We start from the raw sequence: 27,816 nt of genomic DNA on the forward strand, positions 1-27,816 counted from the left end.
TATGCTGCCTTCTCTCTCTATAGTATTAGCTTAATAGGAAATGCAAACATCACTGGATATACTGGGTATTATAGACAATTATGGGAACTGTTAACTTCATTAAGAGAGCACAATTACATTTTGCTTCTCAGAAAAAACCTGAAACTGAATAATTCAGCTAAGGCCAATGGGTTCTTCAGCTACCAAAAGGAATACTGTTGTTGAGAAAACTTCGCAAATGAATGCTACTACTTATTTTAAAATCAACTATTGCATTAATTGTTAATGCAAAATACAATACTAATTTTAGATGATACCTTGGTTTGCCTCTAATTTGTGAAAGACATTATCTCTTTTGGTGCTGTTGCACTGTATTTAGAGTGTATGAGAGCCTACTGACCAACAGTGAGGAATAGGCTACAGCAATTGAGTGTGAAAACCTGTCGTATGTCACAWGAAACAAGAAATTTTTCCTTTTTTATCTGGTATTACTTTGTATGGGAAATATCTGTGCTCTTAATAAAGGGAATTTTGAAGCACTGAAAGAAGCAACAGATGAAGTGCTGTGTAAGACAATTCCAGTGGGCTGAAATATTCAGGATATACAAAAAATGAACTTCAAAATCTATTCTTTTTCAACAAAGCAAGTTAAACTGATTTTGCTAAACACCAATTTATAAGCAGATTTGTTTCTTTTTTTATTTTTTGGAAAGGGTGAAAGAGGTCTCCCTGGGCCACCTGGCTTGCCTGGAGAGACTGGAATAGGACTGCCAGGCCCAAAGGTACAAGCAGCTGTCATCTTCTATATTATATGTATTTTAGGATAAGAACAAATACTGAGGCAGCTGAGATAATATACTTGATGGTACATGAGAAACTTCAATACTCAAAATGCTGTTTTTATGATACTGGAAAGGTATTTTGGATGTTGGTCAAAACTGAAAAAAGTACATTTTAAACTATATACTTTAAAGCACTTTTTTACCATAGTTTTTACAGTTGACATAACTCAATCCAAGCAGTGTATGGCTGAATATAAATACATACATTGTCTTAAACAAAAATTGTCCCATGAAAAACATGCTTGTTGGCTTGGATTACTGGCATAAAGAAAACAAATGCTATGAGGGAAATGCTGATTTCTCGGAAGAGGGCAATAACTGGAATATCATGTACTTTGAATATACTGAGAATAATTAACCCTTTAGATTCAACATTATCTTATCTCAAAAATAGAAATGATGCTGTCCCCTAATGCTGTGAAATGGCACCAGTTCAGTGTCTGTTGGGTCTTGTGTGCTGCATGAGTCTGAGGATACTAGGATTTTCTCCACTATTCCTGTATTCTCATACATTAAATATTCCAAGCAAAGGATGTTTGATGCATTGTTACATGCTGCACACATACAAAAACCTAAATCAGGAATTTTCAAAACACATCTTTGTTTGAAGGGTGACACCGGCTTGACAGGAAGACCAGGCCCTGTTGGCCCACCCGGTGTTGGTGAGCCAGGACTTCTGGTATGTCTTTTTGTTAATCTGTGAGGGGGAAAGTGGGCAGACAGAAAAACCTCCCCGTTAAAAGGGAATATATGAGTTAAATGATACCATTTATTTTCTTCCTTCCACTAATTCTCATTCTCATATATACAAAGTAATCTGACTTTCATTTTCCCCAACGAATCGGGAACATTTCCAAATCCTTATATTTTCTAAGTATCTTAGTCTCCAAACTTGCTATGAAAATTGGCATCTTATGCAAAATCTAATAAATATATAAATAAATCTGTCCCCTGACATATTCAAAACCACAACTTCTAACTTCTTAGTTGACTGCTTTTCAGTACCCTTAGAGCATTTGCATCAGCATACGCTTGAGGGAGAGATTCCATTTCAACCATTGTAACATTACGAACAGTCATAGTTAAACAACCTCCCTGAAGACATTCAGGTTGTGTAAGTGGTCCCAGATGATATAATTTGAGCAGTATTACCTTCCTCCTCCTGACAGTTACTCGACATATTAGAGATAATTCAGAAGACCAGTATGCCAATATTATGGTTCCTTTTTTCAAAGTGCCAGTCAGCACCTTTTGGTGAGTTACCTATAATACAGCAGACTGAATTCTCTTAAATTGGACAAAAGAGCCCTAGTGCAACCATGAGGGGAATTCTCTCCAGTTTCTTCACAGGTAGCTTTTCACCACTGCCAAGAAAAGATCTGTAATAATCAAAAGAGGTTCTTCCATAAAAAAACAGAAAGATGGTTTGGTGGCAGAAATGACTGGTCTCAATCCTGTTTGAAAACGCTACTAGAGAGGAATGAGTTCTTCTTATTGAAGGACTCGCAAAGAAAAGAGCATTACTAATTAGACCAGTGGTGACAGCCATTCAAATGGGGCAGTGGTGCTTCCCAAGTCTTATGAATAACAGCATAGACAAAAGAGCCACTTCGTGGGGAAAGAAGTGCCTGCGATGTGCATCTTTGTTTAGCCACAAAAGCTGTACTGTCATATCAAGAGATTCTGAATTTAAAGAATTTATTAGCAATTTTTTTTAATTTACTTTAAAAGTGTATTTGTTTCAAAGAAGTTTTCTTTTTATGGTTGARTCCAGTGCTGTTACCTTTACCTAAGAATAGAGTATAATTCTAAAGCTGTGTAAAGGACCATTTGCAAGCATACTTAGGCTCTACAGGGTGAAATCTACTGCCATTCTGTGATGTGTGTGCAATCTCAAGGAACAGAGCTGAGAAACAAACAGATGCAGGAGACCACTGTGAAGCAGGCTCAATATGCACATGTTTTGGACCTGCCTTTAATGCAGAGTTTGGGTTGTCTGAATTCCCTTGTGCTCCTATCAGTTGTGCTTTTGAAAAGAGAAAGGCATGCCATTACTCTCTTCAATTACAGTCAAATCTCTCTACAGCTAGATCTTCTTCAGTACTATTCTGCATGGCCTTTAATCTGCTTCTCCTTATCTCTCATGATTATACTGATATATTAATAAAAATTAGTAACAATTTGTAAACTGAAGCAGAGTTTAGGGAGTGAAGATTTAAAAAGTATAAAGGAAGGGAATTTAAACTRTATAATCTGTGATTCATAAGTAACCAGAAAAGCAATTTTGTATGCCTTGTTATAGCTGCAGGCCAGAATGTTCTTCATTGATTCACTATGAATATCGTATTACTGTGTTATTTTTAACAGGTTATAACTACACACCTCAGAGACATGCTTTAAACCAACAATGACACAGAATATGTTGCTGTTGATTTGAATGATTAATATATATTCTAGGCCATTTTAAACTTATGTTAACAGGGACCTCAAGGACCACAAGGTGTTCAAGGAGAAAGAGGTTCACCAGGAGAAGGGCTTCCAGGAGCAAAGGTACAGCAGTAGAAGGGATCTAAGACCAGAGTGTCACCATTAAATGAGTGCATATCAAAACAAGTCCATAACAGAYAAGTGAATCTGAGAAACTACCTTATAAATTAATACTAAAATTTAGCATCAATTAATCCAGTATAATTTCATGGAAATCAGTTGGTCCAAACATGACCTCTAGGCAGAGCTAGTCTTTGGTGCCTGTAAAGCCAATATTTAACTCCTCTGACACTTGATTTGCAGAACATAAGCCTGGAAAGAATTCCAGCTTTAATTTTAAAACAGCCTCTAGCATCTGACTTTACACAAACAATTACAAAAGTGATTCCTCTGGTGAAAAATGTGTCTTTTTCATTGTTGTTTTCTAAATGCTTTTACACAGGTATCTTTGATCTCATTCAAGACAGGCTTCTAAGCTTCATAAATATCTTGGCCACTGGTTTATGCAGTTTAGCAAAAGGCTGAATTCAGTTTGTGGGAAAAGGAAGTTACTGTTACGTTACTAATTTCCAGGTACAGTGGAAAGTAATGATAGTAGCACTCACACCTAGATGGATGGACCCACTAGCTCCTTTTGCTGCCTGCTGAAAACCAACTCCTGGGCTGAGCTGTGACTTTGACCTTTGGTTACAATAACAAAGTGACATAGCATGTACATGAGCTAAACAGATAAATRGCATTAGTGACACAATAATCTAGACATGAGATTTAGCAAGAGTCCTAATTTCTAGTGTCTGCCCTGAAACGGATTTTCTCCATGGCCTTCTATGTAGCTTTTTCTTCATTATCAATGTTTCAAAGGGAATTTAATTCTTAACTGTCTCACTGGGAASTCCACTGGGTGTTTACTATTTAAAAAATGATCCTGAAGTAGTAAAAATCACTAAACTGCACAAAAGCCTCCTAGCAGGCTTCTTAACACTTACACCCTGGCTGTATGTGGTGAATTCTTCCATTTTAACAGAGTTTTGAAAATGTTACCAAACACACAGCCCCAGACATAGAACTGGCTTACTGTGGGATAGAATTAAAGGAACTAATGAGTTTCTCTCTCCCACACATCTGTGCAATGAGTGCATTCATTCTTATGCATACATCAAGGCAATTTTGGTTGGGAAAGCAATAAAAAATTGTTTCACAGATACAGTCACCAATAATCCCTTTACTAAAAATCTTAGGATTTTTGCTTTGCACAATACTGCAGTCAGCTGGGTTTAAATTTAAATGCTGCGAGCAACATGATCACTTCAAGCATCCGGTATATATTTTAGGATGAATTATGTAAGTTATCTAACATCATTGTTGATGGTTTGTATTTGCTTAAAACATCTCATCCATAAAAACAAAACAAAAGATTTAAAGAAAATGCATTTAGAAATAACTCCATTGCCACTGAAATCCCAATACATGTGGGAAGAAACATGACAGCTAGTAAGTAATGCACAGCAACACTGTACAGTGGGATCATATATGGAAGAATATATAATCTAACTCAAAGTATTGAGCAGCTGAGATAGGTAAAATAAATTAATCGAAGTGGAATTCTGCCAGCAGTATTGGAACACTTGATTCTACAAAAAATGCACTGCTTTTTACTGCCAAATCTGACCTGAAGCCAAACATGTATCAACAGAGTCTATATGTATATCTAATCCTACATATGGCTGCCAAGTATGTCAGGTCTCTCACATATTTAAGGAGGTGACTTGTTAATTTAAAACAAATTGTACAGTTGCTTTCTTTTAGTACAGTGGTTTTTGCTAGAAGCTCAGAGGTCAGTAAAAAGGAAAAGGAAAGCAGCTATTCTGCAGCATCAGGAGTAAGAAATGCTATTTTAAACAGAAAGCCACATGATGTATTCAGTCAAAGGTAAAATGAGGGAATTAGTTACTAGGGAGATAAAAACCCCATCTGGGGCATAGCTTTATTGAATTGGGTGACTCTGTGACAATTTACACAAGCAAACTATCTGTCTCTACATGCTTTGCTAAGAGCAGTACAAGAAAGGCCAATATTTTTTTCCTTATCAGTAACCTGCATCTTCCCCAAGACCACTGTTTTTCTGAACAAACATTTAGAAAGACAATGACATTTACAAATACACTTTTACAACAGTATAGTTTGGCCCAGGCTTTATTCTGGCAAAGCTCCTAGTGAGAGCCAGATCCTGATCGCCATACTTTAATGAGATTAACCCATGGGACTACTGAGCAGAACTCAGCTTTCAGTGAGTCTCAGAATTCAGCCCTGCTCACATTTAAATTAGTTGTGGTTTTGCCATTGATCTGAGGGGAAGCAGGTCTGGATCTAAGGCACTTGAAGTGGGCAGAAAGATAAAAAGAATCTTGTTCAGCTTTCTTTTGTTAGCAATATCAAACTGCAGAGCAAACTCATTTGAAAAGACGACCTCTTTGGTATACTGGAAAATAGATCCAGGCACTGCTTTCTTGTTCTTCTGGTTTTGGTTTTCTTCATGACAAAGCAAATAGTCTCTCTAGTTGCTTCAGAGAGAATAGCTGTGTTTTTATATAATTAACACCATATTATTTTTTCATATAGGGAGATCGTGGTTTCGATGGGCCAAAAGGCCCTCGTGGACTTCCAGGCATCAGCATAAAAGGTGAAAAGGTAAGTAGTTAATATGCCAGAGGATTAACAGAGTGCCAATAAACCTACATACTACAAGGGCTGATATTGACTACAAAAGATGTAATGAGGCAAGGCAYCCACAATAGGCCCTGGACAATAAGGTATTTTGTGGAGAGATTTATAGATTATAAATTGTTCAACCTATTCTAACATCTCTTCATATTAAAATAGAAAATGTCACAAAAAGCAGCTGATTCTGTGGGAATGTTAAGGTTTAGATGGGAAAAAGAGACTAGCAGTTGTTTGCAACAACTGAACCAGCAGGGAATAAATGCATAAATGAAAGATATAAGGTCAGAACATCAGCTCCACTGACTTCAGGAGAGGTTAAGTCAACATATACTAATATAGGAGCTGTCCCAGATTGTTTCTGTATCTTTATACAACTAAGCAATTGTATTTTGTTTACCAGGGTGAATTCGGCCCTCCTGGTTTACCTGGGCCAATTGGACTACCTGGCATTGGAATTCAAGGAGAGAAGGTAGAGTTTTCATTTCCCCCTGTTCTCCACAGTTAAATGTGTAATAATGGAGAGTATTTTATTTTTAATCATTACTTAAATAATCATTTCAGGGAGTGGAGGGCCCAAAAGGACCACCCGGTTCTAGGGGGCTACCGGGACAGGGACTACCTGGACCAAAGGTTAGGGAATTTTCTGAAGTAAAAGCTACCATACTGTTTTTACTGTTATGTTTCCTGGTTAAGAAATGATCTGTCTCATGATTATGCTTGTTAAAGTGCTGAAGACAAATCTAAATATTGACTTAGCTGCAGGAAATTACTTCCTTTATTAGTGTTATTAAATTCCTATTATTAAGATCCTACTCCACTGAAAAGCCTTGATAAACCTATGCCATCTATTTAGGTTTTGGCTTGACTCACCACAGAACCTTCAGGGGTAACAGATATCAGACAGTGAACTGAGTACTTCGATACGTTGCCATAGCGAGGGTTGTCTGCTTTAGACTCGCAGCTTCATCACATCAGGTGCAGGCCCAGTGAATCAATTCCATTTCACCAGCAAAAAGTATTCGTACTTCACAAAGCAGAGTACCAAAATTTCAAGAACATCTTTTATCATCACTGCACTGTTTCTATTTCAGAAAAATATATACGTATCTTACAGATTGGCTGCCTTTCTTCTGTGTATTTAGTATATCTCATAGTTAACAACAGTCCAAGGTATTAACTAAGATTACCTTTGCTGAAGGAAAACTGTCAGAATAATTTATCCTTGACTGGTTTGCACAAGCCAGAACTGTTAATGAAAGAGGTCACCCTTCAAGTGTTTGGAATGGAGATTTAAAGTGATTTTCTGAAAAGAGGTGTCAGATAAAGTTCTGAATGCCTGAAAGTTACTAAATAATAGTAAAGGGAGCTAGAGGTATAAGTGGATTAAGGATCCTCGTACAAAGACAGACAAGGGTGAACTGTCTGTGGATGTTAGATAYGCTGCTGAAATGCCAGCTACTTTGGTGGGAAACATTCATGGGGACATATTAATTGGAGATTTACAGCATTAGTCATTTCCACCAACAACTTTCTGGTGATAGCTCAAAATATGCTTAGGGAGGGACCTGGAGATTCTCAACCTTTGTTATGAGGGGTTTAACACATCATATTAAAAACAATATCACACTAAATAATCTTTCTTTAAATGTAAGTAACCAATATGCTTTTATATCTTTCCGGTGATAAAGCTCTTAAAAAAATTTTTCTCCTTAAGGGCGAGCAAGGCCTGCCAGGAGAAACTGGAGTGCCAGGAGAAAGAGGTATTGGAGAACCTGGTTCTAAGGTACATTGTTAATAGAGGAATTATTATTATTTTTTATTTATTTGGACTTGAGATTTGTTTCTTGAATAGCCTTTCTGTAGGCACTTAGAATAGGTTTAGAAATAGACTTGAGGCTCTTGGTCTTTAAAATTTTCAACACGGACTTTCAATAACCTCTAAAAATAGAATCGTTTAAAATACACCAGCTTCATACAAAGCCAGAAAGATTACCGTGATGGAATACAGCTGGCCCATGCTCAGGTCAGTGTTGCATACAGCTCATCTACAAGTCTGTCCACAGAATCATCCAGAATATTAAACAGCTGTCAGAAGTGGCAGTCCCTAGCATAAGCTAAGCTATAACCAGAGCTGGTGGAAAAAAAGCACTGAACAATAGTGACTGTGCTGCTCCTTCCCTTTTTGCACAGAAGGACAGGGTGCAAACAGAGCCACAGCTACACCCTCATACCTTTGTATGGTAAGCAAGCCGTGCTACTAAACAGAAAGCACGCTTGCTTGGAGTAAACAGGAAGCTGTAACCAGATTATCTTTGTGCTAAAGGGACTGAGATAATAAACAGTTCCTGTGTCATTAACAGCCAGCTTAACATAAAATATGGGAATGGATGAAAAAGCACTTCCATGATAGTGGAAAGGCACAGGGCTGCCCAAGTTTTGCTCCTTTTTTTGTTATCTAGGGATTTGGGAGGGAAGATTGAAAGAGGAAAGAAATTATTTAGTTTCTTTATTTAATTTCACAAACCATGGTAATGCTGAGTGAACCTATTGGATCCCAAATGCTCCCATTTCATCTAAAACCAAATCAGGGTCTTGAGCCTTATGTAAATAAGCTGAGGTCAATACCACTACCATTAGTGGATTTACTCTGATTTTCACCAGCAAAATGTGAATCATCATGTCACGGTCAGCTATATCTTGTATATTCTTTAAATGCTGCCAATTAATGAAATGATGGCAATTTTTTAAGAATGAGCTGAAGAATTAATAGCTAGTAATATTAATTGCATAGATAAAATGCACAGTTCCAACAATCAGAGAGTGGGCTATTTCCAGGCCATCTTTCTTTCCCTTTCTGTGATAAATGGGAATTATTGTCTTTATAAAAAAACTGCAAAATTTGGGCTTATATGCATTAATTTTTGCCATAAATATACATATACATTTTAGTAGCCTTTTAAAAACAGATTTCCTTGATTCAAAAAGAACAGTAACAAGTCTGCAATTAACAGAAGGACTTACTTTTTATTGATGTCAGGGTGAGCCAGGCCCTTCAGGACTGGCAGGTCTGCCTGGTCTTCCTGGAGAAGACGGAGCCCCTGGACAAAAGGTTTGTTCATTTCTGTCTCAGCCTGCTTCCTTCTCGCCAAGCATTCCTACTGTTCGCCCTGTGCTGACATCTAAACCAAGAAGAGAGGGTTTTCATGGACAAGGGGAAAAGTAGCATAGTTTTTGGTTAAAAAACTTCTCTTTTCAGGAGTGTTTTTTTTAGGAGGGTGGTTGTCTATTATCCTGTTCACAGTTGTTATTGTTTTTTTTAAAATCCTCCAAATTCCCTGTAACTCAGAAAGAAGATCACTAAAATGGCTACAGGCAACTTTTTGTAGCCTTCTGATCTTGGTAATCTTCTAGAACCAGAAACCCCATATATTTAAAGATTATGTACTCAAAGTGTTCAGCCAGCACTTAGGAAACATGCTACTTCATGCTTTCCACCCCGAGTTTACAGTGGTTGCTTCTGAATACTGAAAGAAAATTCTGGGCCATCTAAAGTCAATGGGAGTTTTGCCATTAACTTAAAAAGGTTTGTGATTTTAATTAGCTTATTCAAGTGAATGCAGAGTTTATCTTGCATGATGTCCGTACAGCTCTCTGAAGTGCTGCTTTAACTTTTGCATTACAGGGTGAACCAGGACTACCTGGTCTCAGAGGTCCTGAAGGTGCTCCAGGGGCTGGAATACAGGGGGAGAAGGTGAGAATTTCTTACTAAAGGTGAAATTCAAAATTGTAATGCTCCAGGAATAGGTTTGTCAAGATCTTCCCTTTTTTGGTGGAATATAAATAATGAAAAAAATAGACTTCGAGAAACAGGTTAATGAGTACTTCTAAAAGTGATTAATTGCAGTTTGTTTCAGTCTCAGCCTAAAACGACAACAATAACTTTTTTAATAGTGAAGCTAATAAAAGACCATCCAGGACATCTTTTTCATAGAAATTCTAGGAATGGACAGCACAACAGTTCAGTGGCTCAGAATTCCCAGTACCTGTGACAGTGTCTTGTCCCAGAGATCCACAAAGAGTTACTGATTTTTGCTGAGACTACTGCTTCTCCAAGTAGGAATAACTGGGTCAATAATTGGGGTTCTGGCTCTTGTACTGGCCTCACAGAAGGTGAAGTAATTCTGTTTCCTCATGTCAGCCTCTTTATCTTGTGAAAAAAAGACACTGGAAGTTACTGGTGTCATTGTCCAAGCCATTATAAAAAGATTAAACATCACAATGGAAGAGAAATAAACAGATTAAATACCACAATTGYGAGAAGCTGGAACAGCTGAAAAAACAGTGAAGGAAAGAAAATCAAGGCATCCATCTGTTTTCACATTACCTTGTAGAGAATACATGCAGATGACGTGTTGCAGGAAATAAAATAATTACTGTATTGGAACTTTTGCAGAGTGATTCTGGACTCACATCTATTTCATTTTTGTTGTAATGATTACAGCCCAGTTATGTGCTTAATTAGCAGTTATCTCTTTACAAACTTTACACCATCTATTCTTAGTCTTTTTGCCTGGAAATCTAAGCTGATCAATCAGAGAGGGTATTGTCATCACTTGATTGACCCTAAGAGAAGGGAAGTTTCTAATRTATTTGTCTTTGAATACAAAAGATTACCTTTGAGTGAAGTATGGGGTTTTTGGATTATTTCTCTTAAATAATATCTTTCTTCATGTAACTACTTAACTTGATTCTTCAGCTGCAAAGAAGCAATCAACTCCTTTGGGGTATTATTTTTTTCATAATAGTCATTAATTAATAGTCACTTAATTGAATTTGAGCTGATTTATCTATTTTTAAGTGTGCAAATTCAAAACTTGACAAGTACTGACCAGAATTGATTTACCCAAAGAAGGCAATGGGAACAGCTCATCTGCACCAGTTACACGATAGAATTTCACTGTTTTTCACTGAAATTTACCAATAATTTCAGGTAATGCTTTCTAAACATTTTGGTAAGTGTGTGACATGTCTTCTCCATTTTGGTAGGGAGATCCAGGTCAGAGAGGAATACGTGGATTAACAGGACCAACAGGAGTGCCTGGGCCTGCAGGAGCTAAAGTATGTTTATTAACACATTATGTGTGTAAAATAGCCCCTTGAAGTCAAAGTTGTATTTTGTTGTAGATCTCAAAAACAACTAGCCTGGTATGAACTTGCTTCTTGAAAAATAATTACAAAAATATATGTTCAGCTAAGGCTTCTCTTAGCAAGATCCACCATAGACCCACATAAACATCTAGAAACATTTTTTAAAACTTCAAAATTCACTATATTGCTTCCCCTTCAGCTTGAAAAAAAATTAAGGGACACTAATATTTGTACTTTTATGCTGAAATATTTGGTAAGACAGCATGGTGTCTGGCATGTACATACGTGACAAGACTTTATTTTCCTGTACACTAACTCATGGCTGATATTCTTTTATGGACTTGAAGTTTCTATTCAAATAGTTACTGAAAGTGAGAGAAGAGCTACTCCAGGTCCCTCCTCTGATTTCTTACGCAGTCTTTGCTATTTATACATGAAAGAGTGGGGAAAAATAAAAAAGGTAAAAAACTACACTGAAAAGAGTATCTTTTCATAATCTATTCTAACAGAAGAATACATGTTTTCAGTATACCTAGAAAGCTGGGCAGAAAGCCTTGAGCACTGGCTATGATGGACCAAGTCTAGAATACACTAAGAAAAGGATTTCTAATAACATGTATTCTTTGAGTGACTGAGAACCCCATTTGCATTGATAAATCAGAATTATGGTGGTTAACAGTTCAGTTGCAATAGTTAAGATTTTATTCAAGATAAAGTATTATCAGAATATTAAAAATTCTAATAGACTTTTAATTAAATATTATAAATTGTAGCATAAATCTTTTCTCTAAAAAATGTTTTTGCCCACTGGAAGAAAAAATCCATTGTTTTTGCTCTTGTTCCTTCACTGTAGGGAGAGCCTGGTGTGCCAGGACGTCTTGGAATGCCAGGCCCTCCCGGAAGAGCTGTGCCTGGACCAAAGGTAACATCCACACTCCAACTCCTAGTGTTTATAAACACAGCGTGAAACCTATGAAGTAGGCCATACTATCAGTAGAAAGTGTAAATCATTTCAGCCATATGAGGTTACCTAAAGCTTTTTTCCTATGAACAGAGTTACGGATTGTATCCAGGCTAGTTACTATAATGCTCTGGTATTAACTAATTGCTGGCTTCAGGTTTGGTCTACCTGAGATGTAAATTTCTTGGATATCTTTGGACATCAAAATACTTTCCCGTCTTCTGCTCTTGGTGTTTATCTTAAACGTCTTCAAAAAAAAGGAAGTATTTTAGCTGTTACATTTAATATATATAAATATACATAACAAACTCTAAAAATGACTCTGCTTGGTTTTTAACAAAATACATAAATAAGATTTACATTTTCTTCACTGCAGGGTGATATTGGATTACCTGGTCTTGCTGGGCCAATTGGAGAACCAGGGTTTGGGCTTCCTGGGGCAAAGGTAACTCTTAAATTGGTAAACTAATTTCAGCTAGAAGTATAAAATAAGGCAGGATTTCAATGAAACAACAGCAAATCACTTAGGATGGCAAAGTGTGAGACCATGAGCTACCATGAGACCATGGGCAGTCAATCTTTCAGACCCCATGAGCTACAAAACTTTTATGGGGCCAAGAACCAGGAAGAAATTGATTGTTTTTAAGTGATGAGGAGTAAGTACAGACAAAGCACCTGATTTATGTGCTTACAACAGCCTACCTGTCAAGCAGACGGTAAACAACATTTTCTTTCAGCCAGGCTACTTTTTATTGTTTCATTCCTAAGTATGGCACAAAGTAATACATAGACTCCAAGATCTCAGGACATGGGCAAACTGGCAGTATGAGAACAGATCCCTTAAGTAGTAGTAGTAGAAGATGAAAGAGTAGCTAATCATAAGGACTTCCTTTTAGTACTACTCCAGGATTGCCTCAGTATTACCTAGATTCAACTTTTGCAAGCTGCTCTTCATTCCAGGGTTGATTTTGGCTAGGTACCAAGAAACCTATGACATATGAAGCTGTGTTTCTCAAAATAAATTGGAAAAAAAATTGTTTTCTCAGGTTTTGTTTACTTAGTGAATTTGACAGTGCTCTTAGTCAGTGTCCCTTGTCCTTTGTGTGAATCTAACACAGTAACAGAAGCATCTTAGAACAATTTTAATCCCTCTTTGATTAGTTAGCTGGTTGCTAAGGTTCTTAAACTTATTTTCATCAGGAAGAGAAGCTGATGATGGAATCAGGTACTTTTCTGGCACAGGACAGTTAATTCACAGAGAATTGCACATGGTCCTGATTTTGAGCATCCCACAGAAATCAATCAAGAGGAGACAGGTCCTTTGCTCAAGGTTGCAAATCTCTTTTATTCAGCCTCAAGCCCCAAAAGTTCTTTCGTATGAGCCACACTCAGTATGCTTCTGTGACAACGTTCTTTTTCCTATCTTTGTCAGCATTAGTGGTTTTGCTGTTGCTTCACCCTCAGGCACGCATCTTGACTAAGCTGTATAGGTAAAATTCCTTTACCAGTCTTGCTTTTTTTTCATGACTTTTGTATGGACCTATGCTTGGCACTGTAATGCAGGCCCATATTTTGGATAGGTGCAGGGACAAAACATAGTCTTGATCATCCATCCAATTGTAACCCAGAACAACTCACTGCACCATCCAATACTGCTGGGAAGGTTAAAGTCCTCTTAGTTTCCCTGGTAAATCTGTGCCTGGTATACTCCTGGTATTTCAGCTGTCTGACTGGGTAAAAGGAATTTAATTGTGTATCTCCAGTCACAGACTTCTATTATGCCAAATAGCTTCAATAAGGTTTCACAACACACAGAGCAATATAGGAAAATACAATTCTGGAACAACAAAACCAGAGGAACCTTGTAACAAAACTTTTTAATTGGCCACACAAACCACTGGTGACCCCAGCCCTAGGTCCTCTGTCTCACTACGTAGCACAATCAGCATGTGCAGAAGCAATACAGTGTTTTTCCAATGCTCTGCTGCAGTTTATTTATCTTCAGTTACGAGCATTACCTAAAACAGCTACTGAGTGATTCAATTTCTATGCTAGTCTTTTGGCTGTCTATCAAGATGGGTTCATCTCTCAAAAGCTGGAATGATAATAATTGTGATAAAAATATGGGGAATGGGATTGAAGTCATTCTCTCTTATATATAGGCCACAAATGCCAACAGACAGAGCTCCTGAAAAAGATTCAGATTAGTGTCTTAGAAGTGAAAGGTCCTGTAAATCCTCAGCTATTCAATATCCCAGTTTTAGTCCAGGATTAATAATCTACAATAGTCATTCACACAGTAAAATATATGAGGACATAGATAAAATCAACTCACAGTAACATGTTTCCCAAAGAAATTTCACTTTCATGTAAAACTTCTTGCCAGCAATTGTGCTGGAATTCACCTCAGCTTTTTTTTCTGCCTTCATCAGGGTGACCGTGGCCTTCCAGGACCCCCTGGACCCTTTGGGCCAAAAGGGGACGGTTATCCAGGTCCGACTGTAAGTTTATAGGCAATTTTTATATGTCAATTGGAAAAAAATACCTGTGACACTGAGGTAATTAGCATCCATTTCTCAGCTGTGGAAGTGTGTTATACCACGGAAAGGAAGAGAAATTTCCCTATGAGACCTTCCAGATCCCCCACTCCTCTTGATTACACAATGTAACATATTCCAAGTGGGGAATTTTTTTTTATAGGATCATTGATGTCTGTCAGTCCCCCCTCAATATCTTAATGTAAGATACTGTCATCTGCCCAGCCATACAGAATTTTAACCCCACACAGGAGGATATAACTAAGTTAAACAGCTGTGTCCATATACATGGGTGTGAACTCATGGCAACACTATCTCCCAGAACCACTGAAAAAGCAACTACTATTTAAAGAGCCAGAAGAGCAAACAGTCCTTCGTTCTGCTCATCTGGCTGTTGAGGGTGGTACAAAGAATTCATCTACCTACTTTACAACTCTTTACACAACCTTGTACTAGAAGATATGGCCAGTCCTGACAAAAAGGATACAAAGAGAAAAGGCTTTCTATTTCTCTCCCATCTTGCACTTCTATGCAGCGCACCCAGCCTGACCTCACATGTCCAGTCTGCTCAAAACTGTGCTCCACCAGCCCTGGCAGTTACATGCTTGGGAGGTGACAGAGTYCCAGGAACATTGCTGAGTCAGGCGAGTTTGGTGAAGTACTAGCATTTATCTGTGCTAAAGACAACTATAGTTGTGCATGCAGTTACCACACTGAGGAATAAAAATTAACGAATGTCAATATAGAAACTAGAATTTGAAGTATTTATAATGCTTCCTGATATATTTTTCAATCTGATGCCCAGGCTGCTTTTGCACCTGTTTCTCTACACCAGACTCCTCTGGTTTGAAACACACAGGCAGGTCTCTTGAATGACATGCAAAACACGCAAGTGCCAAGGATCCCAGTTCTGGCTAACCAGAGAGTAAAAKTTAACCAATTACAGCACACTGTGATCCCGCTAACAGACAATGTATTCAAGATACTAGCCATATTAATGTTTACAAATGCATGTAGTCAACATAGCCTTAAATTAAATTAATAGCCTATCTGTGCATTTAATTTCAGGGCTTGCCAGGCCTTCCTGGGATTCCAGGTGAACAAGGCCCTGATGGAGTTGGACTACCAGGACCTAAGGTACAGACCTTAAATTTTAGAAGAGTAAATGCATGTGTATACTCTACTACATGCAGATGCAATTCCTACTCATGGGTCATAGTAAAAATACCTTTTTTAACTAGCTTTGATTTACTCATCAGTTTATAAAAGGTAGATCCCATAGAAGTTCTTCAAGCTTAACTTCAGAACTGACCTTGACGCTGATTACTAGATTACTAGATTTATACAGGCAGTTGATGGATTGACTAAAGCTATTTAAGCATGTTTAACATCTCTTAAAAGGACATACATCTTTTCTCCATTCTCATCAAACTCCTGGCTGTCCTAAGGCACTGATAGAAAACATATGGTATTGAACAGTGACAGTGTGAACATACAGACTGATTCAACTCTGATGGGCAGCAAGCAAAAGACTTTTGTTGGCTTTGGGGAACTGGAGATCATTTCGCAATAAATGAATTGTAATTCTTATGTAATTATTGCATAATTGATTGTACAAGCTCAGAAATCATGTCTTGGGTATGTTCAGACCTCTAGCCACTGTTTCTCCCCAATATCTGTCTTGTCCGACCTGCAGTAATCAAGGTTTAGCATCGTTTGGACTTGTGCTGTGCTCTTCAATGACTCTCCTGTCTCTTTGTCCCATCTGAGTACAAGAGATGCTAGGAATTCTAGAGACAAATTAAATTTTGGTATTCACTACTTATTTTTAACTTTCAGGGTGATCCAGGTAGTAGAGGACCAATTGGTCTCCCAGGTCCCCCAGGTGAAGGCCTACCAGGACCAAAAGTAAGCCATTTAAACAATTATGTCTCCCTTTGTCTATTTTCTAAAAAAGCAAAGCTATGTATTATATATAAATATGTGGTTATACATACACATCTGCATGTTTTCCATCTTTTCCCTTCACTAGAAACAGCTAATACCACAAATAAGATAGCTAAGGAATACAGTGACTTTTGAATATTTATATAATCATAACATACATTATGGCAATGCCTGAAAATAATTATAACTATAGAAAGCTCCAAAAATAGAGGCTCTTACCCTCCCACAGCTCAGCTTTAGAAGCCTATTAAAACAAAAGAACTGTTTTAGAATGTAAAGGTAAAAGTACTAAACAAGGTCAAATGCAAGCATTTTGCAACATAATAGTGTATTACCTGCATAGCATGGCTTGTTGGTCCCAGAAATTCAGTTCACGTTGACATGAAAGCTAGGTCAATGGCTAAGCAATGTCCTAGGCTGTGCTTGGCTCAGGATTGAGCAGGCACATACAATCCTTACAAATGAGGAAATCAAAAATTTTATGCAGGGATACTTGAATGGCAATATAGGTATAAAATTAATAATGAACTGTGTGAGTTTGGGTTATTTTCCTATGAACAGCATGAAACTGGAACATTTTCTCTAGTGTTCTCTTAAAAACTAAGCAACATGTGCTGTTAATTTGCAATGCCATATTAGTGCATAGGTCTTACTGTGAACCTTAGTGGTGATGAAAGATGCCACATCATTTAGGAAATAATAATCCACTCTTAAATCATAATTCAATCCACAATGTCCCACCAATACAATCCATCTTTCAGTGCAGTGCTCATCTCTGTCAGCAAGATGATTCATATTCAATGACAATTAAGCCCTCAGTGACTCCTTTGAAGTATAAACTGGATTTAAATAATCTGATAAAGGCTTAAAAAAATCTCTTTTTCAGATAGATCAATCTTATTGTCACTACTTCTAGAAGGATATCCATGTGGTAGAGGTGTGACAGAAAATTGCATGGTGGTAAAACAATTTGTTATGTATTTTTATTATGAATATTGTATTTAACATATACAGGGTTTCTCCCCAGGGAACTATGGGACGCCCAGGACCACCTGGATCTTTGGGACCTCCTGGTGAAGGTATTCAGGGAACTAAGGTAAAAAGACTCAGTGTCTTCAACACTTAACCTGCGCTCAGTGGTCAATCTGACTATCACAGTATTAAGGAATTAAGAAAGATTTCACGTTATTATTTGATTTTCTTGTATGACAGAGAGCCTGTAGTTAAAAAATGAAAAGGATAACATGAACATCTACAAATTATGTTCTGTCTCTACTGCCATAAACAAGCCCAAGGGGATGTGTGTACTGAGGGAGGAGGGAGCAGGAACATCTTTTGTGAGGGAGATAAACTTACAAAATGAACCAAAATGAAACACATCTTTCCCTCTGCCCAACCTGTCATGCCCATGGAGACAGTCTGAACTAGTTATGTGAATTACCAACTCTGTTTGAGAAAGATTCCCCATCCTGAATCTGTGTGTAATGTTCCTTTTCACCTGTAACTTGTGCTTTTACATAAGCATGTTATCAGGAGAGACAGACTAAAAAGACAGCAATAAGAATGGAGGAACAGGAAAGAATAAAAAGGGATGGGAGAGAGAGAGTACAAGAACTGGAAAAGACAATGACCATGTGGTTTTTTAAATGTTACGTATCTTTATAGCAGACATGCTATTGAAGTATTTGAGAAAGACAGTAAAAGTTAGCTGTTGCATTGTCTCAAGTGTCTCAATGCACTTGCTAAAATGCAGTTTGAAACACTTTCTCTTTGAACATTTAAAATTAATGCATAATGAATGTCTACCAAGGGTTAATAGCACTACCTGGATTATCATTAGGGGGAACAAGGAATTCAAGGAATGCCAGGACCCCGAGGGCCTCCTGGAGAAGGACTTTTGGGACAGAAGGTATGATACCTAAATCAGATAATGTCTGGGGCCCCAATCAACATACTGAAGATGCTCATTTGAAGGGCATGGGAATTCTGTTAATAGGAAATGGTTAGATCTACTAGGGTTCGTGGGATTTAGGAAAACCCAAACCATTTGCATGATCAATTTAATATTTTAGAGTAGCATCATTTTCAGTGTTGCATACTTTAATATCATATGAGGTTTATCATCTACTGCAATAAAAAGAAATATAGATATTAGATCTAATATTGTTGCCTTTCTTTTACCCACACAGTTTGCAAAATTTGGGGAATACATCAGTGTTAAAAGAAAAGAGAAATGACTGTTGAAATCAGTTTTTGGACACAATCATATCAACTCACAAAAAATGTACAAGGTCCTATTTCCTTAGCTTAGTAGAACTCAAACCATAAGAAGCTAATTCCTTTCTTTGCTATTCCAAACACCTTTTCTGGCCAAAAAGTTTCTCAGAGTGATATTCCCATTATTCATTCTGACTATTTCCTTGCCTTTCTTCTCAATTTCCCTGTTGTTATCTTATTTTTCTCAGAAACAGATGCTCATTTCCATCATGCAGTATCTCATGAAACCCCTGTCTGCACGAACTTGCTTGAGATGGTTCATTGTTCAAACTGCTTCAGCTACTTTTTCTGTAAAAATGCTTAATCAGTAGTACCAGTTATTCATGAAATTCACAAAGTTTCCTCATGTTAAGATGGAAGTGTCTGTGTTTCAGTTTGTGCCCATTGCCTCGCGTCCTGTCGCTCAGCACCACTGAAAAGAGTCTGGCCCCATCCTCTCGACACCCTCCCTTCAGATACTTGTACACATTGATAAGATCTCCTCTCAGCCTTCTCTTCTCCAACATCAATTGATTTAAACAGTCTCTAAACAAAGATTTCTAAGTTTTGTCAGAAGCTGAAGGTGAATTTAACAAAGGCAGCTAGAGAGAAATATAAAAGGTAACTCTGACTTGCACTTTGTCTGATTCACCAACATGGTTTTAAAGGGACATCGAGGAGCTACAGGTGAAAAGGGGAAAAAAGGAGAAAAAGGCAACTTGGGTGACCCTGGTTTATCTGGAGAACCTGTGAGTAACTTGGGTTTATCATGTCCATTTTTTTAAACTACTTCACAATAAAGTGTGGTTTTCTTGCTATTTAAGTACTATGCTTAGGAAATGCTTAAGAAACTGAAACTATGAAAAGCTTTAAAAGTATAAAGAAGACATTTCCATGCTGAGTACCCCAAATTCTTAGTGAAAATCAATCACCATTTTTTAAGAAGACAAAACTATGCAATTTTAAACTATGCAAATTCTAACTATAGTTACCAAATAACTGTAGATCAGACTTCTCAAAGCTGATGAACTGATGAACAGAGGCAAAATGGGAACTTCTGCTGATGGGCAGGTTTGAAAAAGCTGGACAGGAAACTGTGGTGCCCTTCTGCTCTGACATTTGCATATAATTAAGTAGGGATACATAAACACCATTGCAGTCCTTGCCCTGACACTGGCTCTATTACATCCACATTTGATGAAGTGGAATTCTGATGCTTCTACAGTCTCAGGTAGGTATATGGTCTCGAAAGGAAATGAACATAGCATAGTAGATGGGAAAGTTTTGCACAAATTCTCCCTTTCTAACTCAGACTGAACACCATGATCAGTGGGAGACCTGAAGTCATCCAATTCCCATAGAAACCTCATCATCTTAGGAGGCTGTAGATACTGTATGCACAAGAACACTAGATTTTATAGCAAAAGTTATTTGCTAAATATTATTCTAATAATGGTATTGATGAAGTCACATTCTAAATTACAATGTTACTGACTAATTGCAATAGCTAAATTAATGATCACTGTTGCAGGGCAAAACTGGACCAAAGGGAGAGCAAGGCCTAACAGTAAGCAAATCCTGTTATAAATCCTATTAAAGCAACATATAAACACAATGCAAGATATCATCAGTTGAAATGGATCATATGTAAATTATTATGGAAGGAGTTTTCTGATTAGAAGTGGTCTCAGTAGTAGTACAGAAAGAAGTAGTAGTATAGAAAGAAACCACTCAAAGGCTTCTGACCTTTTCCCCATTTACTTTATGCTGAAATGGAATTTGAAATTCCTGATGATTTTATGTATTTTTCTTCTACACATTCTTTTGTGGTTGAAGGACCTCGGTGTGTAGCTATCACAGGAAAGATTTTTAAAATGTATTTAAGAGTTTAAAGAGTGACAATCTGCAAACCTGTCATGGTCTTAGGTCTATGGACCTAATTACACTTCTGCTAAGCCTGAACTGCACTAGATCCTAATTCAGTAAAGCATGTCTGTGACTACATAAATACCGTTGAGGTTTATGGTGGAAGCTGAGCAGCAGTGGCAAAAGGTTGTATGTGAAAGACTAACTCGGTGCCAAATGAGTCCTGTCATGCACTTCTGTAACAAATGCTTGGTCTAGTAACAAGGAGCACTTTGGTACCTGCGTGTCACCAGAGCATCCCTTCTCTGAGCAGAGAGCTGTGAAGGTAGCAACTCTTTTTTGCTGCCAAAAGCTGGGTAATACATGGGGCAGATACATTACGATTCACAAATCCAAATTCCATTCTGTCTTGGCTCTTCCCTTCATATGCCAGCTCATTACTAGCACTACACTTCTACTCTACMCTCAGTACTAGCAATACACTTCTTGAAGTTGGGTCTGTTTTGCCATTCCCTATGCATTTGCCTAAGTGCAAAGGGAAATCCATGTTATTTAAATGCTGAAATACGAATGGGTTTTGACTTTAAGTTTAATGAAAACCAAATCAGCGCAAAACATTCTTTACAATAACAGTAGTTAATTGTTTTAGGAAGAGGTGTTACCTTTTTGCCAAGTTACTGACTCTTATACACCATATCAAATAGTTCACTGTAAAAGGTAGAAGTGATTTCAGGCTTGCAGGGTCAGGATTGAAAGTTAAACACTAAGGTTCTTTTCAAGTCCCTGCAGGTTGCAGATATTAATTATAAATGAAATCTTGGTAGCATCAATGTTATACATCATTTGAAAGAGACAAATTGTGAAATATTTTTATATTTATTTTTTTTCTTATCTAGAGAGAAGATATAATTAAATTAATTAAAGCGATATGTGGTAAGTATTCAGGAAACCTTTAATTTCAGATTCTATTTTCCTCCATTTACATTTACATTCTTCTCCTTTCCAAAAGGATACCAAGTAAGTCATCACAATCTGGTTTTTATTTTTCCTTTGTAGGTTGTGGAATTAAATGTAAGGAAATTCCTATGGAACTTGTATTTGTCATTGACAGCTCTGAGAGTGTGGGACCAGAAAATTTTGAGATTATCAAAGACTTTGTTACTGCTTTAGTAGACAGAGTAACTGTAGGCAGAAACGCTACCAGAATTGGCCTTGTACTATACAGTTTAGAAGTTCGGCTAGAATTTGGTCTGAACAAGTATACAACTCAACAGGATGTGAAACAAGCAATTAGAAAAATGCAATACATGGGAGAAGGCACTTACACAGGAACTGCTATCCGTAAAGCAACCCAGGAAGGATTTTTTGGTGCTCGAACAGGTGTGCGAAAAGTAGCCATTGTGCTAACAGATGGCCAAGCAGACAAGAGAGAAGCTGTAAAACTAGATATTGTGGTTCGAGAGGCTCATGCAGCAAACGTTGAAATGTATGCAATAGGAATAGTAAATACTTCAGATCCAACACAGGTTGAATTCGTGCGTGAACTAAATCTGATTGCTTCAGATCCAGACAGAGAACATATGTATCTCATCGATGACTTTAATACCCTTCCAGGTACGTTCATCACAGCTTTATTCTGTAAATATTTCTGAGCTCCAAACAGCTAGCTGAACTCATCCCATCTAAGAATGGCTTGCTTTTCATACGATGGGAAGAGATCTTAGCTGAATTCTGCATTGTATCCAGCGCTCCTCAGAACAGAGAAAAAGATGCATCACCTCTCTGGAAATTGGGTTTTGATGCTGATGAGGATTAGTTGAGAGGTGCAAAGTAACAGGACCCTGTATGTGCAGATTCCCTTCTTTTAAGGAGTCGTGGTGTAGGCCAATGATGCACCACACCAATGGGGGATGTCACTACAAGCTAGGAATTTGCACACAGTCATTTAATCTAGCTTTCTAGCTGAATAAGTGCTCGTGCACTGTAAAACCACCGAACTAGAAAGCTAGAATCTAACCCACTGAGATAAAGTCTATTTACTTACTTCCATTGGGAAATAAATCACTTTCTTTGGGTTATTCACATGAGTAAGGTAAACAATTATTTTCCTACTACCAGCTAGTGACTGATATGCTTTGGAGAGATATGGAAACTCAGATGAACACCCTCAGATGAGTACCACATATTTTGTACCATACAGAGGTCTTATGGGCTGGCAAGTTTGTGATAAATAAAAACCATAGTCCAGAGAGCCTGAAATTGCTGGAATTATTTATGCACATCTTAGATGTGTAAAAATAATCTAAATGTGCATAGGATTTCATGTGTATTATGTGTATAAATAATCCAGATTCAGGAAAAATCCATTGAACTTCCAAGTATAATTTTTTTAACTTTTTTTTTAACAGCTCTGGAGTCTAAATTAGTTAACCAATTTTGTGAAGATGAACATGGTGCCCTAATATACAATCATAATGGAAATGGTGTAAGCCTAAGTGGACCACCTAGCCATTCACTGTCTTCAAGATTTTCACATTACTTACTTCAGAACAACAATGTTAATAGACAATCACTTTCAACAGAGAGATCTGGAGTATCTACAGTAGAAATTCCTCTAAATCTTGGCAATCTTCCTCAACCATTAGTTCCGGTATGAAAATTCAGCAAGCTTTAATGAGCTTTACCTGTATTTTCTTCTGTTGCCTGATGCAATATGTAACTCTTTCCCTACTTTTCTACAGGTCAGGTACTAAAATATCTCCTTTAACTTAGTATACTGGATCTGGTAGTTCTGAATAAGAGTTCTGATGTTGTATGCAGGCAGTTATCTAATGATTATAATTCATTCCTGATGTTGTTACAAGGATTATTACTACTGCATTTAATGCAGTTATATTTGTGCCACAATGTGAAACATAACATTGTTAAAGTGCAATTATACTGTAATACTTAACTCTAAAAATAGTTTTAAACTCAACTGTAGCCTACATTTTTCAGTTTATAGAATAAAATGCTGTAAAAGTCAACTCAGAAAAAAATCCCAGATTTAGGATTGCCAACCCTCCTGGTAAACCAACCTGGTTATAGTCCTGATCCTTAACATGGAAGTCAGAGTAACTGGGAAGGAAAAACATTAGAGAACCTCTAAGCGGTGAAGAGCTAATTCATTTTGAGACACTTTATGATATCTGAAAAACAAAGAAAATCAAATGCCCGTTTCAGACCAAACTACCTCCTATGGCAGTTTATGAAGTGTATGAAAAAGAACAAGAGGAGGAGGAACAGTCATTCTTGCAATCAGCGGACACCAAAGGTATTTTTATCATCATTCATTTCTTCACCTACTAATTATTTTTGGCTGATCAAAAAATCAATGTCTTCTGTTTCTTTTCACATGCAGCTGCAGTATCATCATTGCCATCTAAACCATCATCATCATCAGATAAAGTGCTGACACCATCTCTTTCAACTGCAGTGCTCACACCAAGGCCAGGTTATATATCATAACTAATTTTTCATTTTGTTCCCTCTTATCTTGATGCTAATGTTTAGTAAGATTTTATTCAGAGTCACTCTGTTAGGCCTATGTACTCTCTGAAGATTTTGAGTCCATGTTATGGAAGAGAAGCCATTTCAGGATTTTACAGCAGATCTAGTTGCAGTTCTTGTCTCCCCAAATTCCAAATCCCACTGTCCCTCTTACAGCAGAAGTAAGGTCAAATGTAATCTGAGACAGAGCTCATAAATGGCACCAAAAAAGCAACGTAGCGCCAGCTGAGGCTGGCCAGCAAGCTGGAAATTCTTCTCCAGCATTCACTGGAAAGCCAGGAAGRGTCAGTCTATGGAGATGGGAAGCTTCATAAACAGAAGATAAAGAATGATTTCAGAATCAGACAAAAAAAGAGATTTCTCCTTCTGAAGAAAAATAGGAAAAAATATGTTTATTCATTTGAAGGAAAGTATAGTAATTAGCTGACTGCTCAAAGGAGTGATTCTTTTCATATAAAATGTCTGAAAGTATTCTTTCCGTCATTTAGGGAATTCACGCTTCTGAGTTCCAATAATAGTATATTATGATGGGAGCAAGAGAAGAGAGCATTTTTCCTGGAAACATGGGCATGAGTATGCCAGAGGCCTAATATTCTGCCTCTTGCAATAACTAGATTTTTTATTTTTGTAAGTTTCAAGATAACTGTTGTCAATGCCATTGCAGAATATCAATGTCACAAGATCAAACTTGAAGGAAAAATATCTTTTATGTCATGATATTATTAAAATAAATTATACTAGATTAACATACCATGGTCCTGTAGTGCTTATCTGTAGGAAGTAACAATCATTAACCATTAAGCTTCACATTCAAATTTAACTAGTATATACGTAATTACTACCATTTTATTATGTATGTAGCACACATCTTACAAAAGGAGAGTGAAGTTCTATATTCTTACCACTATTCTAATGCCTCTGCTGCCACAGAGAAAGCACATAGAAACCACAAAGAAAACTAGTATCAAAACTGAAGCAGTGTACTGCAGGAGGATGATGGCCATACGTAAGCTTTATGAAAATAGTAGGTGCAACTAACTTACAGTTCTTTAGCTTACAGTTTTTGGTTGCTCACAAGACTGATGGTTGATAATTAGGTTTCAAAGTTATCAGATTGCTTGCAACTCTTTTATATGGAGCCACAATACTATTATTTCTGAAGCTACTACAACAATGCCAATAAAGGAACATTTTACTTTGTGAGTTACTAAGATGCACTTTTAACTTGTCTTCAACTCTAACATCTTTAGAAACATAAAGTGATTCTCAAACTACTATATAACATTAGCAGAAAAAAAAATCTAAAGGTTAAAAGCCTATGCAATACAATTGATTTTTACATATGGAATTGTTTCTTTTTTCTTTTCTTTTTTCAGAAAATATCCTGGACCCCCGATGCAAGTTAAGACTGGATCAAGGGTCATGCCGTGTTTATATCATAAAATGGTACTATGATAAACAAGCCAATGCTTGTGCTCAGTTTTGGTATGGTGGCTGTGACGGAAATGCAAATCGCTTTGAGAGTGAAAAGGAATGTAGAGAGGCTTGTGTATTTTTTTCTGGAGGTAAGAATTCATATCTCTCTCTATATTAACGACTAGCAAGTTGAAGTTATTGACTGTTTGGGTCAGTTATCAAATATCCAGTACGGCAAGCAAAGCCAAACCCACTTATTAAAAGAATGTTAACATTGCGAAATCATATACCCACAAATGAGAAAAATGTCTACCTATGCAAGCTTGCTTTAATTCTTTCTGCATATATTGTATGATATGCTCCTGTAACAAAGTAACAAAATTTCAGCAGTATTAAGAGTACACAATTTGATGAGTATAGCATTTGCCACAGTAGTTGCTCTTGCTTCACCTGGATCTTTAAACACTACCATTATACAATCAGTAACGATACTCAATTTTCAATTGTAAACATGGCTTTGGAAAGCAATCTTTTGTTATTATATAATTTCTTTTCTCTTTGTTACAGAAATCTGATATTTGGCATGGATTTTGCAACGAAGACTTCGCTTTTTTAAGCAAAAGTGTTCTCATAATTTCAAGTGTAAAATATCAGTTTCCAAATTACATGCAAAGTGCTACTCAGGGGTTATCAAATAAATACAGAAAATGTATCAGTTTGTTGCCTACATACTCACCAGGTCACAAGACAGGGAGGCAGCTGAGCTACTGACCTCTCCCAACAACATCTCAGCTGTTTTTGATGTAAACATTCCTCAGTTTCCATTAGTTAGAAAGATATATGATAAATGTAGTTAAAACACATCCACAAATTTAGATGAAAGACAATACCAATAGCTGTCATTCCCTAATTACGTTAGGTCATGTCTAAAGTGGTTCTTCACCATGCGTTTCTCTTTTGAAAGCCAAGTCTCATTTGTAAATGCATTTTAGTATTTTAACCTGTTTCTTAAAAGTGCTTTTAATTTACATTCAAAGCATCAACTGCAGCATAGTCCTAACGAGAATTTATTCTGTATTGCCTGTCACTGCCATAGTTTTCTACACTTATGTCTGTCTGCATATGATTTGTTTCTTACTACTCAAATTATATACTTAAAAGCTTGTGTTCTAATAAAACATTTCTGGTTTTGCTGCCAGGAGAGAGTGGATAATGGTACCTTTACAGGACTAAAAAGTTATCTCACAGCTAAGTTACAACTTACAGTTAAATGTGCTCCTGATATAACTGGATTTCTGCCAAAGTCTTTAACAAGACTAAATGTCACAGATTAGGCACTCCTGCGTATGAAACAAGATTATAATTTGGTGGTGGGGGGGTTCTAAACAAATGGTAAATTTGGCATATCAAAATTGTATTTTGCCTCAGGCCTACAGTGTTTAACTATTTTTTCAACAATGAGTTTCATTAACCATATTCAAACACACACAAAAATTGACGGAGGTGCTTTAAAGTAAGGCCTGCCCATGAATCCTCTGCTCTTTTCCATCCCACTCTCTCCCCTCGCCTAATGCGTAACCCTTCCTGCTTCAAGGGCTCCCAGCCCCGGGGAAATCCTGCTCATCTCTGTCAGAGCCAGCCAGGTGTTCCCTCTCCCGCGGTGAGGCAGTTGGTAAAGAGAGAGAAGAGGCACAGGCATTTTTCCAGAGGTTTTTAAACTTGGTCAAGCTTGTAATGACTTCCATGTTGGCAGCAAAGGGCTCCTCAGATTCAGAGACCAGTTCTAGGGAAAAACTGGCAAGGGTCAAGTTTCCTTCCATATTTCAGACTGCACTTGTAGTCATCGTATATTGGAAAATGGTAGGATGTTACAACTAMAGTACAGCTAGAGGCAATTTCCAAATTATTCCAGATAAAGAATATTTTGATACATCCAATCTACTTAAAAGAAAAAAAAAAGAACGGGACTTAAAGTGAAAGAAAAGTTATGTTTGGCCAATTTTACAGAGGATTTTTGTTTGGTTTAATTTTCACCCAGAACAATAAGGATGTTACCTTGTATGAGGGGAAAAAAAACCTACGACGCAACGAAAAGCCGTAACTACTG

The 27,816-nt window shown here is 37.2% G+C and overlaps 1 protein-coding gene across 5 annotated transcripts in view; it reads left to right on the forward strand.

The window, feature by feature from the left end:
- The window catches only part of LOC112974981 (collagen alpha-1(XXVIII) chain-like), a 44,254-nt gene extending 17,984 nt beyond the window's left edge, over positions 1-26,270 (forward strand). For all 5 annotated transcript variants that reach the window (XM_026084516.1, XM_026084518.1, XM_026084519.1 and 2 more), the window contains 25 exons: positions 693-761; positions 1,432-1,500; positions 3,303-3,371; positions 5,928-5,996; positions 6,430-6,498; positions 6,591-6,659; positions 7,744-7,812; positions 9,067-9,138; positions 9,712-9,780; positions 11,076-11,147; positions 12,031-12,099; positions 12,515-12,583; positions 14,571-14,639; positions 15,744-15,812; positions 16,515-16,583; positions 17,650-17,718; positions 18,463-18,531; positions 19,547-19,627; positions 20,410-20,445; positions 21,641-21,677; positions 21,801-22,358; positions 23,153-23,394; positions 23,967-24,057; positions 24,145-24,237; positions 25,670-26,270. In XM_026084516.1, coding sequence (XP_025940301.1) covers positions 693-761; positions 1,432-1,500; positions 3,303-3,371; positions 5,928-5,996; positions 6,430-6,498; positions 6,591-6,659; positions 7,744-7,812; positions 9,067-9,138; positions 9,712-9,780; positions 11,076-11,147; positions 12,031-12,099; positions 12,515-12,583; positions 14,571-14,639; positions 15,744-15,812; positions 16,515-16,583; positions 17,650-17,718; positions 18,463-18,531; positions 19,547-19,627; positions 20,410-20,445; positions 21,641-21,677; positions 21,801-22,358; positions 23,153-23,394; positions 23,967-24,057; positions 24,145-24,237; positions 25,670-25,887 — 2,535 coding nt within the window. In that variant the 3' untranslated portion in view covers positions 25,888-26,270. The remainder of the gene's footprint in view (positions 1-692; positions 762-1,431; positions 1,501-3,302; positions 3,372-5,927; positions 5,997-6,429; positions 6,499-6,590; positions 6,660-7,743; positions 7,813-9,066; positions 9,139-9,711; positions 9,781-11,075; positions 11,148-12,030; positions 12,100-12,514; positions 12,584-14,570; positions 14,640-15,743; positions 15,813-16,514; positions 16,584-17,649; positions 17,719-18,462; positions 18,532-19,546; positions 19,628-20,409; positions 20,446-21,640; positions 21,678-21,800; positions 22,359-23,152; positions 23,395-23,966; positions 24,058-24,144; positions 24,238-25,669) is intronic.
- Positions 26,271-27,816: the final 1,546 nt, after the last annotated feature.

Source organism: Apteryx rowi, unplaced genomic scaffold, assembly GCF_003343035.1.
Source record: "Apteryx rowi isolate R43461 unplaced genomic scaffold, aptRow1 scaffold_645, whole genome shotgun sequence".
NCBI classification, from domain to species: domain Eukaryota; kingdom Metazoa; phylum Chordata; class Aves; order Apterygiformes; family Apterygidae; genus Apteryx; species Apteryx rowi.